The sequence below is a fragment of the Conger conger genome, chromosome 10 (genome assembly GCF_963514075.1).
Source record: "Conger conger chromosome 10, fConCon1.1, whole genome shotgun sequence".
Classification (NCBI taxonomy): domain Eukaryota; kingdom Metazoa; phylum Chordata; class Actinopteri; order Anguilliformes; family Congridae; genus Conger; species Conger conger.
In genome coordinates this window covers 20036482-20062265 of record NC_083769.1, presented here as the reverse complement: position 1 = coordinate 20062265, position 25784 = coordinate 20036482, and the positions used below count along the sequence as shown (strand labels likewise).

Here is a 25784-nt window from a genome sequence, read left to right as displayed (position 1 = left end):
AGAGCCCTTGGCTTTGGCAAAAACTGATGACATTTGCTTTCTATCAGTTTTTTATGCAAACCACAAAAAAAGGAAGATATAGAAAGCAAATGTCTCTTTATCTGTAACCTCGCCCCCAACCAAGGCACTGGGGAGGGCAATGACTCACTAATTGCTGACGTATGCGGAGGTCTGTTTTCCTAAATACAAAAGCCATGTGCGGTCCGAAGAGGGAACGTATTCCTACGATATGCCGCATGCCAATGCAGGTCAATGCATCGAGTCAAAGTCTGACCATCACAAACAACGGTTGGCTTGGAAACGTGGTGCGTGTATTATTTTCAGAATGCTTGAAATACAAATGATCGATCCACGTCTCTCCATCCGCCAGGTCTGTAAGCGGCTTCACACTGAAGCTCCAGTCATCAATGATGTTCCGTTTGCTTAATCATGTGTCCTCAATGTCTCCGTCCTCAGCTGGGTGGAGATTAGGCATGAGGGACGGATGGGGGAAAAGATGGAGTGAGGTAAAATAAGAGATTGGAATGAACCCCAGGTGTCTGTCCTAGTCCTGGGAGAGCCAGGGGGTCTTCTGCCCTTTGTTGTTACTCAGCACTTAATTGGCCAATTAAAGCAGCCAATTACCCAACCAAACTCACAACGCCTGGCTTCTTGGGTCTCAATGAATGCTGTTTTAAAGTGAAAACAAAAACCCCAGACAGGTTTACAGGGCTGGGGTTGCATAGTTAATTGTACCTCATCCGATCTTCCGATTTACAGGAAATTTGGTGGAGAAGGCCAAACGTCGGGAGATATTCCTGTAGATATTATTTGTGTCAACATGATATAATTTATAATATGTGCATGAAAATGCAGTTTTTTCCATTTTCAGTTTGGCTGATACGTGTGACTTTGTGACTATCATGATGAGAAGAATGCTGGAGAAAAATGCATTGAAACTGGACTAGGTAATCAAGCGATGTGGTGCGAAACAACAGTGAGATACAGCACGCTGGGCTATTTCTGAATGAGAGAGAGAATTTTGTTTAGAACGTAACAAAATAAATCAATAATCCACAGTTTTTAATATTCCCAATTTATTGCTAAAATGTATAGTTACAAGTTTTGTTTCTGGAAAAACAGCAACATAGCAATACAAGAACTTATAGTGTAAAAAGCAATACATAAACACTGAAGGAAATGATGAGTTAAGATCCTTGCATGTTATTTGGTAACCATTCTTTTTGGAAAAAGCTGAAATAAAAAGCATGAGCCCGTTCATTTGAGCAACACATCACTAATACTTTCATAATATTATATTAATGTTACAGTAGTAGAGTACAATGTGTCTACCGATTTATAGTTTTGGCTTTTTAATATATTAATATGGCCTTGGGTTATCAAAAGGATGCCAGATAACAACTGATGCAGTTCATAAAAAATATCTCATCTACTTTTAAAAAAAGGGATAGGAATGTTTTTTTGTTTTTTTACAAGACTAAGCAGTTGTCTATTTACAGTAAGGGGAAACATATTTTGAATACAGTCTACATTCAGCCTGTGAAACATTAAAGACAATGCTGTATACATTGAGACAGTACCTCCATGGAAAGACACTATCTGTTTTTAATCTAGGAATTTGTTGCACATGCATTTTTGCCAGTTTACAATGAAAAAACTGAATTCATGACTTCAGGATATAGGCGAGAGCTTGATAATAATCAATTTAGTAAAGAAAGGTAAAACCACACTTGAAAAGGAGAACAATTATGTAGTATCTCAGATAAGATTAAAAATTATATAATTTATACTATATAACTAATATATTTTAGAAAGTATACTTCAGAAAGAATTAAAATAACTGCTTCCAAACAATTTCAGCAGATTTTACAACCTCATTCAAACTTACTTGTGTTCTACCAACAAAAAACCCTGACCTCATTACATAAGGCTATAATGACACACAGACATTGTTTAAATCATATCTACATATCAAAAAGAACTAACAGTGCAAAGGACATCATTACCTGGAAATATTGTGGCTTATAACAGCAAAATAATTGGCACAGCAACTTTTGAAAGTATTATTACATACAGGCAATGTTGTACTTATTTTGAATAAAGAATTTTAATTGGTTAAAGCCAAAGAGTCAAAGGAAACTAGGCTACCGGTTATTATTATTCCAGTTACAATTGTCATGAGGGTAAACTATTCATATAGAATATTTATAGAAACATGAAAGTCTCTCTTGGCCTATTCATTGGTAATATTCTGGGTGCAAAGTTATTTCAATGGTAACAAAACTAAACCTTCTTAACTTAAACATGGTACAGGTGGATCTCACTGGCTTTTGTTCTAGCCAAGCTGTCCATCCAATTAAACTGACCATTAGAGCCAGCCCTAGGGTTTTGGTGGTCCCAAAGTGCTCCAACATAAGTAATTAAATCACTTGAATTGTGAGGCCGTGGGGTGGTGCTGGTCCTAAACGACTGCATAAAATGTATAGACCAGTAGCCGGCTCTGCCGACTGTAGTTTTTATTGAACCAATGTAGGATGCACTCCTAGTGGTTTAAAGAGAGCCATAAACCTGCAGGTGAGCAAAACCAGGAAAAAAGGAAAGAAAATCTGATATTCACCAAGTGCAAAGAGGGCCAATACCCACGCTATGTTAAAAATGTACATTTGACTTTGGATTACAAACTGAGAACTAGCTGTCAGTTGTTTCTACAATCACCGAATAAGAGCAAAGGACCAATAAAGTGTACAAACATTGATATCAGGCCTTAGCAAGTTAAACTACACAGCACAGAACAAGACTTTTATGGTACACGACACACTAGTTACAAGCTGGCAAAATGGCCATGCATAGACATGGGAAAGGCATTATAAAGGAGCAATGTCTGAGACAATATTACAAAATAAATTAAGATTTTTTTTTATAAAAACGTATTACAATCTTTGGTATTTCTCTTTCTCCAAAACTAGTCTTGAACAGCTCATTATAAATGTTCTTAAAACCAAAAAAGTAATGCATTCAATGCATGAAATGGAAAAAGGAACCATTCAAAAAAGCAAACATGGTAGATATTCAGGATAAAGCAATTTAACAAAATATGGCTTTGTATTACGACAGCTTTAACCAAAATAAGTGATATTTTCGGTATTCATTTTGCACTTGTTAGAAACAATATATATTTTTTCATGATATAACATGAGTACAAGGTAGGAGGATTGTTGCTGGATACTGTACAAACAACACATTATATTTAACAATTCTCAGCATGAATTTGCTGTTATAAGGAATGTGGAGTGCGATTATGAAATTAGCTATATTGGAAAGCTTGGTTATCCAATTCCTGTGACAGTTTTGTGTCACTCCAGTTAATGTGGAAAGGTAGGTCTCTAAACAGAAGGATCTGGTGAGCCAATCACAAGCATCTTCAGATTCGACTGCATACCCTGCCAAGCCATTACGTTCTCCCAGTGCTGGCATAACATCGCAAACAAAATTACTGCGACCACACCACGAGAATATCGCTGGGGAGACCGACTACAATCACAATGTCTATGATGACAACGCTAAGGCATTAGAGATATTGAAAGGACAATGTACGACATATCAAATGTACACCTGAGCCAAAAACGTATGGGCCATAGAGCACTAAAAAGGCACTCTCTTTTTAACGGATAACTACAGACAGGGTCCATGCATTATTTCTGAATCAGAATTACTGCACTTCAATGGTGCGAGTGCTACGCACTAATCTCTTAAGGACATCATGACAATGTAGCGCACCTTAGCAATTCAATAACCTATATATTCATAATGCTAAAATGTAAACAAAAATGGCGAAGGTGTATTCCTGCCATCTTTCCTGACATTGCTGAAGAACAGCTTTTATTTTGGTTCTGCTTGTCGGAGCGCTTCATGATAACATAATAGGAATAAATCTTGGCCTTTTCAGACTTTTCACGTGTTATAGAGTATTTAGCAAGAGCTTAAAGAAACAGAACTATATTAAATACTAAATACTATACAATGCAAAGCCACATCAGCTCCATGGCAAAATGCTTGGGACCAAAACCAAAACAATCAAGTGGCCTACACCTAAATAAGTTGACATCCTCAGAGATAAAAGAATCCTGACCCTTTTGATGGTGAATTTGCCGTGTAATATGCAGCAAGTGCAACAGCATTGCTTTTTGCCCAGCGATTGCTCTAGCCTACATTTCCGAGCTGGTAATCACTTTTCTGTGTGGGCTGATTATCTACTTAGTTCTTCTTTACTCAGTCCATTAACAGCAGTGTTTATCAGCACGTCAGTTTCTTCTAACTCCATTTCACAAAGGTCACAACTGGCCACGATTCAGTGTTTATTTTCATCATGCCATCTTCCCTTAGCAGTAAGCTCAACTGGATAGCTTCTTGTGTCAGAATGATTATTCTATCCACTGACCGATGGACTTGAAAGGTTATGAACTAGAGCAGGACAAAACAATGCATCTCAAGTTAATGTAATTGTGAACCCTGCTGAAAAAAACAGCTCAAGTTAGGTTTTGAAACTGCTGGTTGCTGGTTGACCAGTTCAGGCCAGCTCCCAGCTTGACATGGTTTGACCAGCTCAAGCTACGTTTTGAAACCAGCTTCCAGCTCAGACAAGCTACCAGCACTTGCTGGTTGACCAGCTCATACCCAGCTAGACCCACTTGGCCATGGTTGACCAGATCAGTTTTCAAGCTGGGCAAGCTGGCATCGCTGGATTTTACAGCACGGAATATTAATGAAACCAGATGGAAATATAGCTGATTGGGTTCACGTCTATGTGACGAAAAACAGAGGGAGTACAATCATCACGATCAGAAAACCATAAGTCATGTCGTAAAGGGGAGGGTTGCTGATGAAAATAAACACTGAATACTGCTGGGATGGCCAATGTTGTACACGTTCTTGTTTACCCCAGATAGCATGGTGTAACCGCCCAGATGGTTTCAATCAGAGAATCACCCTAAGCTCTTTCCTTTAACAACGTAGCATGCTTAAGAAGGCAGCAGTCCAACTTACAAATTCATTTCATTTGTCTGTGGCCCACAAGTCTATTTAACAAGGCATCTTTGTGTTTATTTTAAAAACTGCATAAAGGTTTTTGTCCGCGAGGCATCGAGGCAGGGGTCATGGTTAGAAAACCAGGCAGGTGTCGGGCAGTTGGCAGATCTTTGGTGCTTGCGGTGAAAGCTGGAGCCAAGCGGAGCAGCCGTAGCAGAAGGAGAGGAGGAGGGTCTGAGGGGGAGGGGGCGGGGCTGGTCCCAGGCTCCTCACTCTATGTCTGGCCCTGGGGGTGAACTCCGGTCAAATCCTGTTGTATGATTTCGTTCACTGTGGAACCAAAGAGACGACAGTAAATGTGTTAGCACAGTACATGCTAACTGTGAGCAGCACACACCAGACAGCAAAGTTGACATTGTCATTGCATAAAAGACATCCATTCATATTATCAGATCTTGTTCAGTGCAAACAAATAACATGCTTCTTCCATAACTTGTGCCAATTCAACCACACATGAACATTTTCAGTTTTGATGTTGATGTACTTGTATGTGAAGTTTTGAACCAATAAAAGCAATGATTTTTAGTGTTGGTTTCCCCTGTTTCAAGTAGGTAAGAAGTTGCATAATTGAATGGTGACTGGCCTCTTCTGAGACACATTTCACTGATGCCACCCATCCACCAGGGGGCAGAGCACTGTCTTTGTAGATGTCAAACTTATTAGGTACAGTTCCTGTTGTTCTGTGCCAGGAGTGACAGAAAGGTATAAATGGAAACTTTTATGGGCACATTGTTCTTTAAATAGAAGCAGGAGAGGAAGGGGGTGGAGGGGGCACTCAGATTAAAAAGGTCATAAACTTTTACCTATTTGCGTACCACGGATTACTAAACATGGATGATTCACCTGATCTTTAAGTCATCTAAACTGAAAGAATGCCCCACTTGACACATGATAAAAAAATAATCTTGACCCACAATATTCTGAGAATCATAGCTAACAGAGTTTCCCTTAGTTTTTTTTAATGTTTACGATTTAATGCAACATGTGACACGTGGCATCACCAGCCTGCTTCTTGTCACACCACAGACTACAGCTCACATAGCGTAGTGTCAGAGGAAGACCTTTCATATACGGCCTTGAAACCCAGTCCACAAGTACCAGATCGACCAGCGGGGGTCGCTACAGAGCAGTGAAACGCAGATCCCAAAAGGAATGCACCCTTTGACACCCTGCATGACAATCACCAATTGCACATCGCCCTATGGAGCGTCATGGAGCAGTCAGCTGGTGCTGGCACGGTCTGGATTCGCTCTTCCATGCGCCACAGTGCGGTGCCTTTACCACCAGCCCTTCCTCTCTGCCAACACCAAGGATCCAAACATGAGGTCATCACTCTTCCCAAAGACCAGTCTCCAGCCCCTCTGGGGTGTGCCCTCCGATGCCATCCTGTTCTGAGCCGCTTTGGGGAGAGCGATGACCTCAGCGGAACGGAATGGACAGAATGTGGAATACGCCCCCCCTCTCCCCCCACTCTGCTTCCTCTAAGAGACGGCTCTGATAGACTGGCACTGGGCACGGGCGAGGGCACGCTGGCGCCATCGAGGAGAGTGCCTGGAGTCATCTTGGTTTGGGGAGGGGGGTGGGGGGAGTGGATGACAACACCAGGGGTGGAGCCCCTGACCCTTTCAGACATTCTAGGCTTTGGGGAAATGGGGCTCCCAGGACCCAGGGGAACCGTGTGCCCTGTACAAATATGAATAAGGCTGATGTGTTCAACGCTCCCACATACTGTATGTCACCATAGCACATGCTCGGGCAGGAAGTTCAGCTTTATGAATGTTAGGGGCACCACTGTTCATAATGCTAAACTTCATTATTTGGATGCTTTCCAATATGGTGGAGGTGGAGTAGTTGGTTCAGGGACTGAGCATGTAACAGGTTCAATTCCCACAAGGGACACTACTGTGGCACTATTGAGCCAAAAGGTACTCAAGCTGAATGGCTGAATGGATTGTGTGTAAAATAAAAAAGGATAGGGAGGAGACTCAGGGCTTAAAGGGGCAGTTCACCCAACAATGAAATTAACTAGCTAACTGTCCGCGCAAGCAGACGCAATAACAGAGGCAGGTTTCTGCAAAGCACACCGGTATTCTGGGTGAAATGTTTGGGCGAAGTGTCACACTGTTTTGATCAGAAACTTGGCAAAACGTGTATCTTCGGCGGAAACTTGCGTGTTCGTATTTTATGTTTTATATATATATTTGTTTTATCGATAAAGGAAGTAAGCTATGTCTCTGTCAATAAAAATATATTAATATAGTTCATTGCATAACATCTCTTTGACTTCAGACGAGGCTTGTTGCAGGTTTTCAGATGGATGCGTGTAATGTGTGACTGACTGACTGACTGACTGACTGAGAGGCTATTTAAAGCTCTGACCTACAAACTATGACAAGGAAAGCTGCAGCCATTATGCGCACGTTATAGTAAGCGCAAACAGACCAACATGCAGCAAACTAGCAAAGCCACGAGTGACAGGGATCTCCAGAGGAACCGTGCCGGTTTGACAGATGTCCATAAGCTCTGAATATGGGTGAAGCCAATAACAGCTTTGGCATGCCGACGGCTGTGCTTTTGCCCAGTCACTCAGGAGCCATGCCATTTTCCTGAACTGAGCCGGTTAATGTAAAGTCTCTTTGTTTCATAGCGGTGTGGCTGTCCCCTTTAAAAGATTTTATAGGGAATTTATCGTTGTACTGCTTTCATCATTCAGGACTTAGTCGATATTTAACCACGATACCAATAAGATACTTATCTCAGATCTAATTTAGTAAAGGACCATCAAACTTGTATTGATTTTCTTTTACAAGATTCTCACAAGGAGAATATTTTTAAATCGGGAGAGACATCGGAGATGACGGCAGTATTTCAGCTCCCAAACAAACGTCCTAATTAACTAATAGGAATATGAGTTAATGAACAATGTGAATATGAGTGGTTATTGGCCCCTGGGTTGGGACTAAGGACGCCCTCTAACTCAGCACACCCTCGATCAGCAGCAAATGAGGTAAATTAACCCTGGTCAGTTCATGCCCAGAAAAAAAAAAAATGGGCACACTACAGTACCACAAATCTTCTATGGTGCACAAAAACATTTCAATAAACGCCTTTATCAAATGTGCTCAGTGTATTTTGGGGATTCAGCACCAAATATTGCAAATCGTTTCTTGAGCAGAGCACGTTTCTTGCCGCTATTCCGTTTACACCGAGAGTTACACAAACTGTAAAACTTTAAATGCTTCAGAGAGTGTACAGGGTTTGAGGCTGCCGCTTCAGCCACAGATAAAAGCATGCCCTTAAATGTGTCATTCAGGGTTTTGGGAGTGAATCGAGGCCTTATTGGCTATGGAACATTCAGTTTCACTGGGGCGTCTGCCCCGTTGCTATAGCGCCCAGCCAATGAAGGGTTGGCAAGAGAGTCGGCCCAGGAAACAGGCTGCACAAAAGGCGTGTGTCTCGCTCTCTCGTCCCCGTACCAGGGCGAGTCTGTTGCTTGGTTACAACCATGTTGGGGGAGGGGGGGGGGGGGGGGGGGGTGGCACAGTGGCTGCCTGCCCCCTGGAAGAGGGGCCTCTGCTGACTGCCAAAGGAGAACGAAGCAAATCCCACAAGCAGAGCGGCTGTGTCACACAGGAAGTGGATCCCGCCACAAGTAAGCCTGACAAGGGGTGGTCCTGACAGGGTCTCCTATGCTCACACACAGATGAGATATGCTGTTAAGAGATTTTGCAATCTGGAGGTTTACTCATCAGAGGCCAAGGCTGGGAGCTCTTCGAAGAGCGCTGCCCAAGTATCTCGCCGTGCACCATGAAGAAAGAAACCAGCTGCCGGGGCTGCAATTGCTGTTTCGCGATCTGCTCGGCAAACAGAAAAAAAGAAAACACAAGTGACCCAGGACTAATGTAGCCACTGAAGCCATTTCCCCATAGCTCCGTGCCTTATCTGATCTGATCTCCCACTTGCCTACTGGAATAATGTCGCATAGCCTCTGGGTTTAACCTGAGCATCACTGAGGCATGAACGCGCGAACGCAGGGTGCAGCACTGAAGAAACCGTGTTTCTCCTGAAGCCTCAACTCTCGCCGCAACCCATTTATTTACTCAGATATCAATTGTGTTCACTCGAAAATCGTGATTAAATCGAAGTAAAGCCGCTTTCGAAACCAGCAGGTTTCGGATTTGTCGGAATTAGTCATCTGACCCCGTCACATTTCCTTGAAAACTCTCATTTTTGGCTTGCCTTCCGTCAGCACCTGTGGGTGTAACTAACTCTGCAAAAGAAATAAACAAAATGGGGAATTTTCAAACATTTCTTCCTAAATTTGAATTGAAAGCTTTGAAGTTGGAGGCCCTTATCAGCCTGTGAGAGAATCAGGTTGGCAAAATCAATTTGAAAGGCCACACCAGATCAGTTCACAGATTAAAAAAATAGTTCACATCTCCTTTATACCAGCGGGACAGACCACCTTGGCTTCCTTGCTGCATAAAACATATGAAAATGAAGTCCTATCTCCGCTCTACCTGCAACAACGTTCTTTGGTTTCAGTAACCTGTGCCGTCAACACAAAGAGTTGATTGTTGATTCACTGAAAGCCTTTGCAATTTAATGTTGATTCATGAATTAATCGAACATTTTCTAAAGCAGCAAAAGATGTGCTCGCTACATGTGCCTACTTTTGCACATGAGACTGTCAAATTGAATATCTCACTCTTGCCCATTTACTGAAGTAGCCAACCCTGGACAAGTGAAGACAAGCAATGCTACCGCAAATACTCTCAAACATACAGCTAACAGCCGTATTAGTTCTTAAAATAGCCGTAGTGGTTAGAGTGCTTATCTCTGTTGTTCATGCAGGAATTAAGTTGCAGCATTTGTTTACAAACCCCAACAAAATATGTAGGCTAGTGATATGCGTGGCACCATATTTGTGGCCTACAGATGGAGTGGCCTGGCATTGTTTATGCTGAGCAGTGTGAAAGCTGCAGTACCAAACAAAAAAGTTCTGCCTCACTGAGATATTTGGGGTGGCTTGCTCCTCTTCACATTAGGCAACCAGCTGAGGATTCCCCACACTTTCTGGTTTCTCAATTTGCGACTGTTCATCAATTCACAAAGGTATAATGCATATTTCGAAACTTCACTTCTGCCTGGGGTACAGACTGCTGATATGCGGGAAATTTCTGACCATTCGTGGGTATCAGGGAGCAAATGACAACGTCCAGCAAGCTCCTGGACCTTTTGGGAGAGGTGGGATGCCTGTACTGTTCAACACCAATTGCAATGCACGGTGAAATCTAACTTTGTATAATTAATATGACATATTTTGGCTTTAATATAATAATATTATATATTTCATAAAGCTGCACTTTTGTTTTTCTCAACTTGGAAGGCACTCCTAGTTTATTTTCCTGAACCTAAATTGACAAAGCAAGTGGATTCCCTCAATTAAAGTATCAAATCAAATCTTTATCAGATTTTCCAGAAGGGGATGAAAATATAATTGGTCTACAAAAATGGAACAAAAGAACCCACCAATCAAATGGTCTGGGGTTTTAGACGGGGGCCCAAATGGCCTGGGGTTTTAGACGGGGGCCCAAAGGGTCTGGGGTTTTAGACGGGGGCCCAAAGGGTCTGGGGTTTTAGACGGGGGCCCTAAGGGTCTGGGGTTTTAGACGGGGGCCCAAAGGGTCTGGGGTTTTAGACGGGGGCCCTAAGGGTCTGGGGTTTTAGATGGGGGTCAGAAGCGGCCCGACGCAGTGCGGTTCCCCCAGTAACTGGACATTAATTCAGCGATGGCAACGCTGTTACTGTTTATAAAGGGAAACCCCATTAGGCAATCCAGAGAAATTCATCTCGGCCCAGTTTCTTCGACTCGGATTCACTTTTTCCACTGAACCCCCCCCCCCCCCCCCGCCCTTCCTGCATCCCCCGCACCCCCACCCCTGCTGCTATCTACGGGAGATCAGACAGGGTTTTGGAGGAGAACAGCTGCAAGCAGGAGGAATTTCTGCTGCCAGATTGGCAGAATCCCTGGTATGGAAAAACAAATTCTCGCGCGGGTTCCCCCCACAGAATGGAGGGGCGCGTGGCCAAGGGGAGATCCCGGAGCCAACGATAACAAACAAAAAGGCTTTCCCCGACTCTCCCAGGCAGACTGTTCCACTCTTTGACAATGGTTGCCATAGAACTTGTTTTGAGACCATAACAGTGTCAACATATCCAGGCAGTCAGGAGAACTGCTGCTTTTTGCAGACAAGAAGGTCTCATTTCCTGCCCTGTCACCAGCCCAAGATCCCCCCTGCCCACCTCCCTCCCTCCTTCCATCTGAGTGCACCGAGAAGGTGGCCCAAAACCCTCTTTCCCAAGGGACTTTTCCCTTTTTCAGAGATAAAAGATTTTGGAGACAGACACTCCCCAGTCTGGCTCAATGGCGGCCAAGTGACAGGCAAGGACATGGCTACCTGAAAAGCATGTGATCTCAGAACAGCAAGGCCGTCTTCAGCGGCTCCAGGATAAGGAAGCGGGGAGACGGCATGGCGGCTGGCGGATTCAGCCCGGACCGCCATCCGCACCGAAAGCCCTGGACCGGCGGGGCAAAGAGCAAACGGTTCAACACAGACTCATTTCCTGTGATGTTCGCCTTGATGTACCCCCACCCCACCCACAGGCCTTTCAGATCCCAGGTTTCACGCGTCCCGAGGTCTTGATGGAGAGAGAAATGGAGCGTGCAACGCTTCCAGGTATTGTTGTTTCAAACGAAGCCTTCATCCTTTGCTGCGGCATCGTCCCAAAGCGTTAGCTGATAGTGGCAGCATATCCCTGGTGTTAAACCTGCGTGTCTGCTGAAAGAATGCTTACAGGACACAGCTGTCTTCTATCACACTGTAAACTCAATTCACCAAGTGCCTCCCCCCCAAAAAATAATATTTGCGTATTTCTCCTTTGAAACATGCCGTAATAGCACTGTCTTGTGATCGGCACACTCAGAAATGAGCATTACAGTATTTAGTTACTGTAATCAGATTGGCAGAATCTCGTATAGCCTATGCACTTCAAGGTTTATATCAAGCTAGTCAGAAGATGAACCCAGAGAGCCAATACATATCAATTAACAGCAACCTATGCTGACACACTCTGAACTTTAGTGTAATTCTACAGTGTCCTCTATTAAACCCACACACGGGTAAAATCCGTCCTGTGAATTAAATAAGATAGAAAAAAAGCCTTAAATTAAATTGTATCACATAACGCAGCATCAGATGAGCCAAGGAGGAAGAGATTTAAAAATGACTTCCTTTTTTTGGGTGCTGCAGCTGGTACTAGCAGCATCTACAAGCCCCCACAACCACACACACGCACACACACACACACACACACACACACACACACACACACACAGACTACATATCAACACAGACTATGCATCTAAAGTATATGGACAGCACATGGCATTTACACACGCACTGCATTGCCCAAAAGTGTACCTGGGTAATTTGAGGTTCTCACCAATACTGGGAAAAAAAGCATCTTAAATCAAACACCGAAACAGAAGTTAAATTGTATGTCAATATTTGTTCTCATAAAATAATGAAATTCATCCTTCTGGGTTACTTTTATGCTAAGGAGAGCAATTTTCTGTCTAGACTGCAATTCTCTCCTTTCTCATCCTGTTTGTCGCCATTTCTAAGAGAGAGTCTATTTTTAACATCAAAGGGACAATCCATTTGCTGACTTTTTGACCGGTTCTGAACAGACTTACATATATGTTTTCAAACCCAGTGCTGTGGCTTAAAGCATCAAAAAATTACCTAACGAAATGCATAAGAACCTTCCCATTCCACATCATCTGTGCATCCTTGGGCTTCAAATAAACAAACTAAGTAAAATCTAATTCATGTTCATTCTCTGCCGTCTGACTCAAATTAATTGCAGTAAAAGATGGACACAGGATATTAGTAGAGAATGCTCTGGATACATTCAGTAATGATCATTGCTAATCTTGTTCTAACAGTGGCAGACTGCTGTCTATCAACCAGGCAATATAAACAAGCAGCTGAACAAACTGAAATGAGGACAATTTGAATGTAATGGGGTACACAAGCGAGCAGATTGCAGATGGGGATGTTTAAATTAAGTGGTCTGTGGATGACAAATCAGCCTGCATCTGCGAATGCAGCAAGCAGCAATCTGGTAAACAAGGCCAAACGTCTTCTTAGCCATACAGAGCGTAAATCCACTTTCAAACAGGATCTCACCAAAGCACAGCGCGCATGTCTAGATGATAAAACTGTTCACACTCAATCTTAAAAAATATGGTTATATAGGGTTAGGTGGCCACACAGCAGGTAAAAGGTGCTTGCAGAAAGATGGAAGCCACCACTCTCTCTGTGCTGGTCCCATTGGGTAAATCACTTTCTCCAAATTATTTACATGGAAGCATCAATCGCTCAAATTACAAAAAGGTTCCTTGCAGTCAGCAGCTGCTAAAGTCATGTTTTTATTATGATTTTAGGTATTTGATCATGATTATGTTCCATAGCCCAGAGGGTGGGGGGAAATTTCTTTGTATGAAACTTTTGTGTATTTTTGCTTCACAACCGATTAAACACCTGCAATAATTTAAAAAATATATTAAACCCATGTTTACGGAGCCCCCCTGGTCACCCTAGGAAAAAAAAATATTTCTATTTCGTTTTTGGGTTTTGCAGTCCATGAAATCGGTTTGCAAATCCATACCCTCAGTTTTGTAAACTGGTTTGCTATTCCGTATCCTCAGGTTTGTAAACCGTGTGATCGCTTTTTTTTTTACCTAGGGAGTCTAGGGGGGCTCTGTACATGTTAATAACAGACGCAGTACAAAAACAATGCAAAGCTAAGTCCAAAGTCTGAAGACTTCATGTTATTTATTATTTATTTATAAATGGTACAGAGACTCCACTCACCGTCATCCAGGTAGGCCTGATCCAGGTTCTCCTGCTTCACAGTGACCCTGGCGGGGCCCCCCCCAGGGGCCCTCTGCTCCTCCTCAGGGGCCGGAGACCGGCTCTTTGGCCCCTTCTGGGCGAACGGCGGCTGCTGCTGGATGACGGTGGGGTAGTGCTGGGCAGGGCCCGGGGCCGGGGCCGGGGCCAGGGCCGGGGCCGGGGAGCGGGCGGAGGGCGGCCCCTGCTGGGGGTATCCGTCACAGCACATGACCTGCTGGTGGTGCTCAGACATGGGAGCGGGGGCGGCCGCCCGGAGCAGGTGGCTGGTGGGGGAGAACTGGATGATGGAGGGGGTGGGCTGGCTGGTCCCGGTGTGAACCAGGACGGAGCGGTGGGGGTCTGGCACGGGGACGGCCCCGCCAGGCTGGGGGTAGAGTGCGGGGCTGGCGGTGGGGCCCCGGGGGCCTCTGGGGTACACGATGGCGGGGCTCTGCTGCTGGAAGCGGGGGTCGGGGCCCCCCAGACCTGGGAGGGTCTGATGGCAGGGCGGCATGGCCCCCACCAGGCAGCCGTCGGGGGGGAGCAGGCCACGGGGGGCGTGGGCGGCGTGGGGGGGGTGGTAGTACTGCTGGGGTGACACCCCCAGGACCTGGGGCACAGGGAAGCCCATCTGCCCCGCCTCGTAGTCGTCCGCAGGTTCGGTCTTAATGGAGGGAACTGCAGAGGAGAAACGGTAACACTGCACATGAACCTTTCGCCATAAGGCTGACAACAGCTGTCGCAAGATGGCATAACAGATGATATCAGTTGATTTCAAATTACATAAAACTGCCATCACAGACGTTGCTCTCATAAAATTCACCAATAAAAGTATGACAGTGTTATGTCATTTGACATAACCTGACATCATCTGTGTGTGTACATTTGCGTATGTGTGCGTGTGCTTGTGTGTGTGTGTGTGTGTGTGTATGTGAGAGAGTCCGTACCTGCCAGAGGAGTGTAGGTGAAGTGTTGGGGTTGGCTGCGTTTTCTCTTCCCGTTGATCACATAGAAGTTCACTTTGACCGAGTGGCAGATGGACGGGTCTCGATATGACGGGATCTCCACAAACAACAAGCTCTGAAAAGAACAGGCTTCATATGAGTGTTTCACATCACACATGCTGGCAGGGTCTTAGCTGGCTTACGGGTGATGTTCCCATTCAGTTAACGTAACTAATTAACAGACAAATCTGTTACATTAACCAAATACGGTAAATATAGCTGGTAGCACAACTCAATTCAATGCACTTAAAGGACAAGGCATTACAAATGAATTTCAAAGTGTGCAGGACTGGAGATTGAGATCCATAATGTGAATACATATTTGTATGTCAAATCATCGGTTATACTATTAGAGAACAGCCTTAGGTGACACACTGCCTACTGGCCCTAAGAAGACTGATTTGTGCTATATATTACAACTCCAGAGTTATAGGCAATTAATAGCAGTTATAGGCAATTAATATGCTTAATATATCCAAACAAACAGGATGCCATTTTGTCAGAAAAGCGATGCCAGGGTGTATGTTAGTACCACAGGCAGCACAATCGGCACAGTGTAATGGACACTACAGGCACTGTGATTATTCTGGGGGGCTCCTCGTTCGTGAACGCGCTGAAGGAATGGCGGCGACACTTACAGCTTGGCTTTTGTCTTTGTCAACTGTAGCCTCCACCTCCCAGAGCTGCTGCCCATCTGTGAACACAAAGAGGTCGGTTTCCGATAAGGGTTAATTATTCACATCAGACAATAATGTCTGTGTTTGTACCCCCCCCCCCCCAGAAAGAACGGACGTCCTCTCCCGGTTCAGTAACCGGCGCGAGGGGAATTACCGGCCATCGAGAGCGTACAGCATAAAAATAGAGTGGACATTCTCGGAGATGAAGAAAAAAAAAGAAAAACCCTGGGCGCATATGGAAAAACATAGTTTCAGATTTCGTATTCATGAATGTAGTGCGGCCTGAGAGACTTGCAACCATGCGGGTCTTTCTTTACCAACTTAAATGCTACTGTAAACACACTTGGGCTTTTGTTAACTCCACTTCTAAGCAGTAGCTGGGCAGTTTGAGAGCATGCAAACACGCGTGGGCTCACATTTCCCCATCAGACTGGACAGTGTTGAGATGGGAGTTCTAAGCTCAGGGGACGGAGGTCTGTTCCATATTGGACAGCATCCCTTGTTATGTTGTTTACATTTGATTATTGCTACACATACAGTGTTACTTATTTTGCCGGCTGACTTTCACCCCACCCACTCTTTACTGCCAATAAAACAGTGGTTGCTAGGCGGCAGGTGTAAAAGGAAGTGCAGCACAGCTGTAATCATCTGACAACCAGTGTATAAAAAACTATTTTTAGAAAGCATTATTATAATAATTATTTTGAAGAATTATTAAAAATACAGAATTCTACTATTGTGTTACAGATTCCATGCGATGTATTTTGAGAAGATGGCTTTGGAAGGTGACTTTCAGTTATTATGTTCCATGGTGTTCAAACGTCCTGCTGTTCCATCTAGGACATTACATTGTCTTTTTTGCAATCTGTTAGACAGGGCTTCTGTAAAAAAGATTGTTCAATGGGATCACCAGGATAAATAAAGCTGTTTTAAGTTTGAGGCAAATCTCAATTTTCATAAATGCGGATATAGAAAAATGCTACGGACGTCTATGACGCAGAGAGCATATCTGAAAATAAATTGGTAATCATTTTATCCATTTGTGTTGGTTATAGAGCGAATCAAGTGTGTGATTGTTAATCCTTTCTGTGAATTAGTAAATCAGCTAGTATATAAGCTTGTTTGCTTGTTTATACAGATTTAGATTGCTTGGCCAAGACAGTATGCAAATGGAACATTTGGGTTTAGGTAATCAGAAGAATTATGTGAGCTTAGGACTGGTATTCACAAGGATTCTGACAGTAAAAACATGCATTTTGCTTAATAGTAACTTTAAGTGCACTAATGAGACTGTTAAAACTCAACACTTAAGAGCAGTTACCTGGCTTTATGCAACTACCCAATATTCTTAAATGTTTTAAACTTAAGGGTTACTTTCAAGGCTAAGAGTATTTGTTTTAATGCAATGCAGGAACTGAGATTTTGCAGAACACCAGCTGAAATCTCTGTGATTAAATATCATGAATGTTTGGGGCAGCTGAAGGAAGTTTTCAGTTGGCCTTCATCAAACTACTTCAGAAAAAGAAAGGCCAAACATTTCAACAGCGTCATACATAAATGGAACCATACCCCACACACTGATTATTAAAACACAGCATTGTGGGTAAAGAGAAACAGGATCAAATAAATGCCGTTGAAAAATGCATCCGTTTTACACCAATACAACCACAGTCATTTCTCAACAGACTTTAATATTCAGATACTCAGGCTACTGAGCTCTGATGTCTGACATCCTCCTGGCTTTAGGGAATATGTCACTTTGATGAGAAAAACCCCCACTACTTAATCACGACTGTCGTGTGTAGGACCTTGTTTGACTGGTAATGAATGACTGGGGCTTTTGAGGCAAAGCGGTAACAGAGGGGCCTAATTCAATTCTGGGATATTTCCAAGGGCGGGGTTAATGACTGAATCTACTCCGGCATATGCCCAACCCTTCAAACCTGCTCACAGTGAGGGACTTTTAACAAAATAAACACTTCTCAAACCTTCAGGATAAAGTCAGCCAATAAAATGCTGCTTTTCAGACAGAACCGAGCCAGCTTTGAACGGTCTGACAGTAACAGCGAGTGGCTTCGTGATAATTTGGGTTTGGCACCATAAAACCTGGTCCTAGGAAATGACAGCAGTTTAGAGGACAGGACAGTTCTGTCATATGTCAAATGTGGTTGGCCAGAAAACAACTCCCAAGCAGCAGCTTCAGTAAACGTGTGCCATTAGCGCTGCTTCAACCCGCTGAAGCCCCTTCCTTCCTCGTTAGAACACACCTGACTAAGTGAATCTCATTTGCATCCCCCAAACAAACATGTTGAAATAGCACTCCCGAGTCGTTTTTACTGCGTTTAGTCGCCGCGTTTCACATTAGCCGAGTTGTTTCTGCTGCCGTTTGCGCGTGGGCAGAGCCGATTCTTCATTAGGGCACGGTGTGCATCCTCCACCCACGTACAAAGCCTACGTACACTCTGAGATGAGACGGGAGAGTCTAGCTTTACTAGAAGATCTGTATCTGTGACCACATCCTCTTTACTTACACCCCCCAGTACACCTACACTGGAGAACCTTCTACCCCCTCCTCTATTTGAACGAGAGAGAATTCAACGTACAGGTGATTTTTGCATTTTGTGAGAAAATGTATTCCATTCAAATGTGAAACAGCATATGTTACAGATGTGTTTATATATGGATGGGTGGATTTACATACTGCACACAGCCAGAAGGCACAACATAGTAACAGCAAGGTGTGCAAACATAACAATGACCTTTCTTAACACTTACAGCAGCTCTGGAGTATCGAGCTGGTGACTGAAGCAAAGCTGGGTCTTAATGCTAAGGCTATGGATACAGGCCAAGGTTCAGTGGTAGTGGAGAGTGCGTGGTTCAGAGAAGGAGCTCTCTTTCCCGGCCACAGAGACCCTGAAAAACCCCAGGGCTACAGGGCAGGACTATTTCAGACAATACAATTTCAAACATTTCTATTAAAAAGTATATATTGCTTTACACTGGTCGGCAGCAGAAGACTCTTCAAACATTGTTTTTGCCAAAGAAAGCTATTTTGTTTGCATGAGGCCACTGAAGAACATTGAACCCATTGTCATGTTCATGAAACCAGTTTGAGATTACTTTTGCATTGTTACATGGTGCATTATCATGCTGGAAGTAAACATTATAAAATGTGCCCATGAAGGGATACACCTTGTCACCAACAATACTCAAATAAGCTGTGGCATTCAAACAATGATTGATTGGTATTAACAGGCCCAAAGTGTGCCAAAAAAACATTGCCCACCATTACACCACCGCCACTAGCCTGGACTGTTGACACAAGGCAAAATTCTGACCCTGCCATCGGTATGCCAGAAATGAACATTCATCAGACCAGGCTACGTTTTTCAAGTCTTCAACTGTCCAGTTTTTGTGAGCCTGTGCCCACTGCAGCCTCAGTTTGTTGTTCTTGGCTGACATAAGTGGAACCCGACGTGGTCACCTGCTGTTGTAACCCATCGGCCTCAAGGTTTGACATTGTGCATTCTGAGATGCTTTTCTGCTCGCCACAATTGTACAGTGTGGTTATCATACTGTAGCCTTTCTTTCAGCTCCTAAACAGTCTCGCCATTATCTGTTGACCTCTCTCATCAACAAGGCGATTCCGTCCACAGAACTGCTGGTCAGTGGATGCTTTTTTTTTTTGCACCATTCTGAGTGAACTCTAGAGACTGTTGTGCGTGAAAATCAGCAGTTACAGAAATATTCAAACCAGCCCGTCTGGCACCATCAATCATGCCACAGTCGAAATCACTGAGATCACATTTTTTCCCCATTCTGATGGCTGATATGAACATTAAGTGAAGCTCCTAACCCATATCTGCATGATTTTATGTATTGCACTGCCTCCACATGATTGGCTGATTAGACAATTACATGAATAAGTAGGTGTACAGTGCACAGTGACTGTATATGCTAAAATTGAAGGAATGGCAAATCAGCTCCAGACAGTGAGTGTCTCCCCTTTAAAATGCAAAATAGATCAAAAATGACTGACGTCCTTTCAGCTAAAGATACATACTGTATACCTTTCTCTGGTATTTAAAAATTACAAAATAAAACATGTACCACATATTTTCCATTACAGCGTGGTTAGATGAGACCATTTTTAGCTGTCATCTTGTGACAGTGATCAAACAGGACGATGTCGGGTGCGCTTAAGTGTGGGAGTGTTACGGGGGCAGCGGAATTAAAAAACTGTCACTGCTCCGCACGCTCATGCCGAGCAGCTCAGGTAGCAGAGCGAGGGGTACGAGGCGGATGCCCAAACTGGCACTTCCTGTGTCAGACGGGCGCCAATGACAATGACAACGTTTCACATCCCGACTGCAGAGCATGAATGAACTGCTGATTAATGTCAGGAAAGAGGGGAACAATGCACCCTAAAAAAGGGGAACGGAATAGATTTCGACTTCAAACTAAGTTTTGTTTTTGACGATACGCGCCCAACTGAGTGTGCCTCAGCGCAGTACATGTTTTATTTTGTCTTTCTGACAGGCTAGCATATGGTTGCTCTGGTTTATTGTTGAATATGTCACTTACTGTAAACGATAATCAGCCGTAATGAGGGCCTTTCAAGCCTGGAGCCAGTCTGGTGCTAGAGCTCACATCCTGGAACTGATTTGGAGCGGGGCCCAGAAATCCCACTACACTGCACATACTGCACTGCAGTCAATTAATATCAATCCCAATTTCTACTTATATATACCCTTAACAAACAAACCTGTACTAGTCTACTACTATACTGTATGCCACCAGTTTACAGACAGTACTGTAGTCTACGACTACACACGTCTATTTTACAAACAGTACTGTACTACTTCAGTACATACTCCTATTTAAAAAACACTACACTACAACAGTCAACTAAATACCGCTATTTAACAGACACTACACTACCACAGTTGACTATATGCCCAATTTAACAAACACAACATGACCACAGTCAACTATATACTCCTATTTAACAAACACAACATTACCACAGTCGACTATATACCCCTATTTAACAAACACAACACTACCACAGTCGACTATATACCCCTATTTAACAAACACAACACTACCACAGTCGACTATATACCCCTATTTAACAAACACAACACTACCACAGTCGACTATATACCCCTATTTAACAAACACAACACTACCACAGTCGACTATATACCCCTATTTAACAAACACTACACTACCAGTCGACTATATACCCCTATTTAACAAACACTACACTACCACAGTCGACTATATACCCTGATTTAACAAACACTACACTACCACAGTCGACTATATACCCTGATTTAACAAACACAACACTACCACAGTCGACTATATACCCCTATTTAACAAACACTACACTACCACAGTCGACTATATACCCCTATTTAACAAACAAGACTGTACTTCACTCTACTTCGATATTCTCCTATTATAAAAACACTACTGTACCACAGTCTTCCACAACATACCTACATTTAATAAATTCTATGATACCACTGTCTAGACCCCCCTTGCTTTCAATTGCAAGCAGACGTAGTTTGAAGACAATCGGCACAATCAATGAAAAATGGAAATTAAGTGTGTTGGCATTTTTTTTTTACATTTGCATTTGTAGTACAAAGATAGGGATAAACATTGATTGACAACAGGTGAAGCCAATCTCTCAGTCTATTTAATGTATAGCTGATGCAGGGGCTGTTGACTGATTGTCAACACTAAATCTGTCCACTGGTCCAATTTTGTGTGCGGTGTTAAATTTGAGCGGCCCACACATACGTGTCATGTAAAAGGGCTTCCCAGAAAAATGCAAATGTGTCAATCTGAAACAGCACCTGGTAAAGGCTTTGCATTTGCTAAACTGGAGAACAAAGCAACAATCCCCACGCACAGTTCAGCACACGCCAGGCAGTAGTTTAGCGGAGCACGTCGAAACAAAACCCACCGCTTGCAGTGGTCGCAAGGCCCTTGTTTTTGTTTTTATTTTTTGGATGCTAAAGTGTGTGGGGAAACCCCTCTCGAGCTGAAAGCGCCCGGCTGAAATGAGTCAGCCAAGGAGGGGGATTCCATAACCCTCGCCAGGATACTTTTTCTTCTTCTGACGTGCATTTCACAATCAGCTCCATTTCAGGGCCGACAGGTGGCTGCCGTTTTTTGTTGTTGGCGCCCGTGGCTGTTTTCGTGTTTTTATTCCGAAACAAATCCAGAGGAACCTCTCTTTTTTTTCAGTAACTACGCAGTGGAGCGGCTGGGGCCCCGAGCCCAGGGCTGGCCGCGTCTCCGATCTCCGGGGTTCCGAGCTCCGCCGTGCGTACGGCGACTTTCCAGGAGAGCCCCGGCCAAAGGCAGCTGTGTCCCATTCCGAGGATTTCACAGTCCTGCCGTTCCAGAACTCTGTGTCATGCAGGGAAACCTTCCAAAACAATGGAAATCCCTTCACTCTCCTGCCCACTTTCCCCCCTTCAAACGGCCCCTAATTAGCCGAGTGCGTAACGCAATAGAAGGGATATCCCAGCTGCAGGAACGCATGTGTGTGCCTGCCCGGGATTGGATGCCCGTCTACCCTCCCAAAACGGCCACGCCTTGTGGCTGACGTAGCGCCACGCAGCAACAGGACTGCAAATACGCAGCAGGCGGGAAACGCACGCTTGTCCTAATGGCCGACCACCTCTTAGAGTCATAGAGCCAAGAGCTCAAACCAGAGAGAAGACGCGAGGTCACTGCCGGTTCGCTGTGGGAAGAACAAACTGCAGGAACAGGCTCCAAACCTGGGTCTGCGGAGACCCGGCAGGATTTATAAGATATGTAAATCTTTCTTTGCAATGATGGGAACACATTCGACCTATGGAACAATTCAGTGAGCTGCCGACAGGAAGCTGTCTCCTGTGTCTCGTTCAGGTGTTTGAGGCCGACTGCCAACTGCCGAATGCTGGCTCACAGAGCTCAGTGAACCATGTCCACACAAGTGTCCGCAGGTCCTTACAACCCAGGGCCTGTGTCCTCTTCCTTAAACACACATTACAGGTCCACACAAGTGTCCCCAGGTCCTTACAAACAACATTACAGGCCTTGCCACAGCATGTAACACTCTCACAGAGTCCCAGAGGCCAGTGCTTTTCTCTTAAGCCCAGCGCTAGAACAGCCAATTCCACTCATGAACGATGGCCTTCAACCAAGACCTTGATTAGCTCAAAGAGATGGTCTCGTGCTGGGTTTGAAGTTCATTCTCAGATAAGACTGAATACCCCTGTCCAATGGTCTGATGATAATTTCCTCATCTTGGTTTTCACTTGAATCAGTATGGTACACAAACCGAAAGCTCGACAGTGATATTGAAGCCTCAAAAACATAAAACATATGCATGTTGGCCTTGAAAGGAAGATTCTGGAATAGCAGTATTTTCCATCAAAAAGGCCTGCAGTGATTTCTTTCTTGTGAAATAATGATGCCCCATCTGTCCTGATGGCATACTGGTATTTAGATTCTGTGCCCTGGCAGATTCAAGCTGCTATGGCCGCACATGGTGACCCAACAGCGTGTTAAGAGACTTGTAGTACACTGGTGTTCCCAACTTCTGTTTTTTATCTCTTTTGTTGTTTCTCTGAGCCATTTTCATCTATTTCGTATTTAACCAACAAGTGGTAAAAATAATATACATAACAATAATATATATTATATATATAGTTTTTTGACTCCTCATTTTCTGTATTATCTTATATTTTTATTTGGAATTAAAATCAGATGTGGTTAACAGTACATGCAAGAATATCAAAAGTCAGATTTTACACAGACGCACACCCAAAAACTGTTAAACTGAAAATTTAAAGCGGCCTCTTAATTATTTCCAGACGTATACAGCGGCGGCTATAAAACTGAGGAGGCTGTGAGCAAGGGGCAACTATTTGAAAACAATCTATAATTAATAAATGATTTACTGTCAGAATCGTTGTACTCACTCTGCCCTCAAACACCAGTGTTGCCCCAGTCAGGAAGTCCCATCAATCAGACATTTCAGAACCGCCCTGCTTTGCTTCACGACTTCATTATGCTTTGCCACTTGGAGACAAGCACCATAGGCTTAAAGCACCTCAGATTTACTCTTAAAGGGCTAGTTCACTAAATTACATTTTTAATAATATTTCAGCTTTAGTGTTTGTTTTTGATTGCCCCAGATAGTGTAATGTGCAGTAGAAAAAATACATTTTAGACAGATAAGTCTCTGATGTCCAGCCAGGTTTACAATGGCTGGTATAAGGGCATTCGTTGGTTTGTGGACTAAAGCAAGAAAATACATTTCAGGTTACTCCAAAGTAGCTGAAACAGGAATGCTATATTTCCAGAGGTTGCACATATGAATTTAGTTCACAATTATATAGATAAATATCAGGTTGCATACAGTGGTGGTATACACATCTTATGTGCATTAGCCTCAGGCTGCATACGCCACAGAAATAGTTACAATTGAAATGAAAATTAAACTTGAACTTTTTAGGAATAATTATTTTGTATATACTGCACAGATACAACCTATCTGCTCACTAATAGGATAGTTCAATTCCCGGGGTTTAAAAAATATGACAATTTTAAAACCACAGAAATGGAACTATCCCTTTAAGTGGCAGAAATTCTAAGAATTGTGGAAATGTACTCCTATTCCAAGTAAGAATGAGAGCTATGTCTCACCCACAAAAATACCCCTACCTTGTTTTGAAAGTGAGACCTCACAAGCTCTTAGGAGTAGCCGGAATGGCAGAATAGCAGTATTGCCAAGGCAACAGTGTAGTGCACCTTTTCTGAAAGATGCCATTATTGTAATTGGATGATGCAGAGTTCATTCAAAATAATACAAACTATACTGTGGTAGCCTAGCCTGTATTGGGGCATCTCTCTCCCACAGATAACTGATTGCTGGCAGGGGCATAACCTGGGCCAGTTTTCACTTGGAACGTATTGTTTTTTTTTTCATGGTATGTAAGTAATTGGTTATGTTGTGCAACTTCTTAGTGTGGCAGCTGTATACTTGCGAAACACTGCAATAATGGAGCCGGGGGACAGAACCATTCCATGGGTGTAGAGCATTTCCATGGACCAGCATTGTCCCATTGGGAAGTTGCCCAGAAGTTGGACAGCATGGGCTGAAATTATTATTTCAGGTTGTGGCTACTGGTACTGTATGACTCGAGCTTTCAAGCAGCCAAGGGAATGACAGCAGTCAGGGAAAGTCCCGATGACTGTGGAGCGGTACCAAAGGATTTAAAAAGATAGATCATTTTTTCACAGTATTTAGAAACTATGATTAGGAGTATCTCTGTGTTTATAGGATTTTCTCGCTACATTTAAGTATTTTTTGGTTCAACCAAATTTGGCCAAATACTAACCAACACAGAAATGCAACTCTAACAGGTTGTACAAGGTTAGACAGAATGTGGGCCAAAGTACAAACAGAGAATGTTTCAGTTTAGCTTCATCAGTTTCACAGATATCTCACACATTCCACTGCATCCACAGCATTTGTACTACGGGTACCTCTTATTGGTTACTTAAAGGTCGATGTTGCTAAGACACATTTAAGAGAGAAAATGGCAATGAAAAAATGGGGCACTAAACAAAACAGAAGACAACCAGTAAAACACCTGAGATGGAGACAACTCAGAACAAAAGGAGGAGAATGAGGCAGGTGCATGGATTCCATAAAAAGCCAATGCAAAAAGCTCATCACAATCAACACATACTGCACTGTATATATTGTAGAGGGGGAACTATTTATACGAGATATCACCAAGTTAACCCAGGAACATGTATAGGAGGAAATGACTTCAAACTCAGTGACTTCCTACATATTATTTGTATAACAGCATTTCTCAAACACATCTTTTAGGACAAAACATGTTCACAATTCAACAAAAAATAGCCATGTTTTAAAGATCTGGAATATTCCACAGCTGCAAAAAGCAAAGCAACACTGTTTCAAGGCTGTTTCGCATTACTGATATAGTCAGCTTCCAAGAATCCTACTTCAC

The 25784-nt window shown here is 43.4% G+C and overlaps 1 protein-coding gene across 1 annotated transcript in view; it reads right to left on the bottom strand.

The window, feature by feature from the left end:
• Window positions 1–1059: 1059 nt before the first annotated feature.
• Window positions 1060–25784, bottom strand: part of LOC133139153 (nuclear factor of activated T-cells, cytoplasmic 2-like) — a 43314-nt gene continuing 18589 nt past the window's right edge. Inside the window, exons 7-10 of the mRNA XM_061258500.1 lie at window positions 15691–15746; window positions 14996–15128; window positions 14028–14726; window positions 1060–5355 (exon numbers count right to left, since the gene is read on the bottom strand). Coding sequence (XP_061114484.1) covers window positions 5300–5355; window positions 14028–14726; window positions 14996–15128; window positions 15691–15746 — 944 coding nt within the window. The 3' untranslated portion in view covers window positions 1060–5299. The remainder of the gene's footprint in view (window positions 5356–14027; window positions 14727–14995; window positions 15129–15690; window positions 15747–25784) is intronic.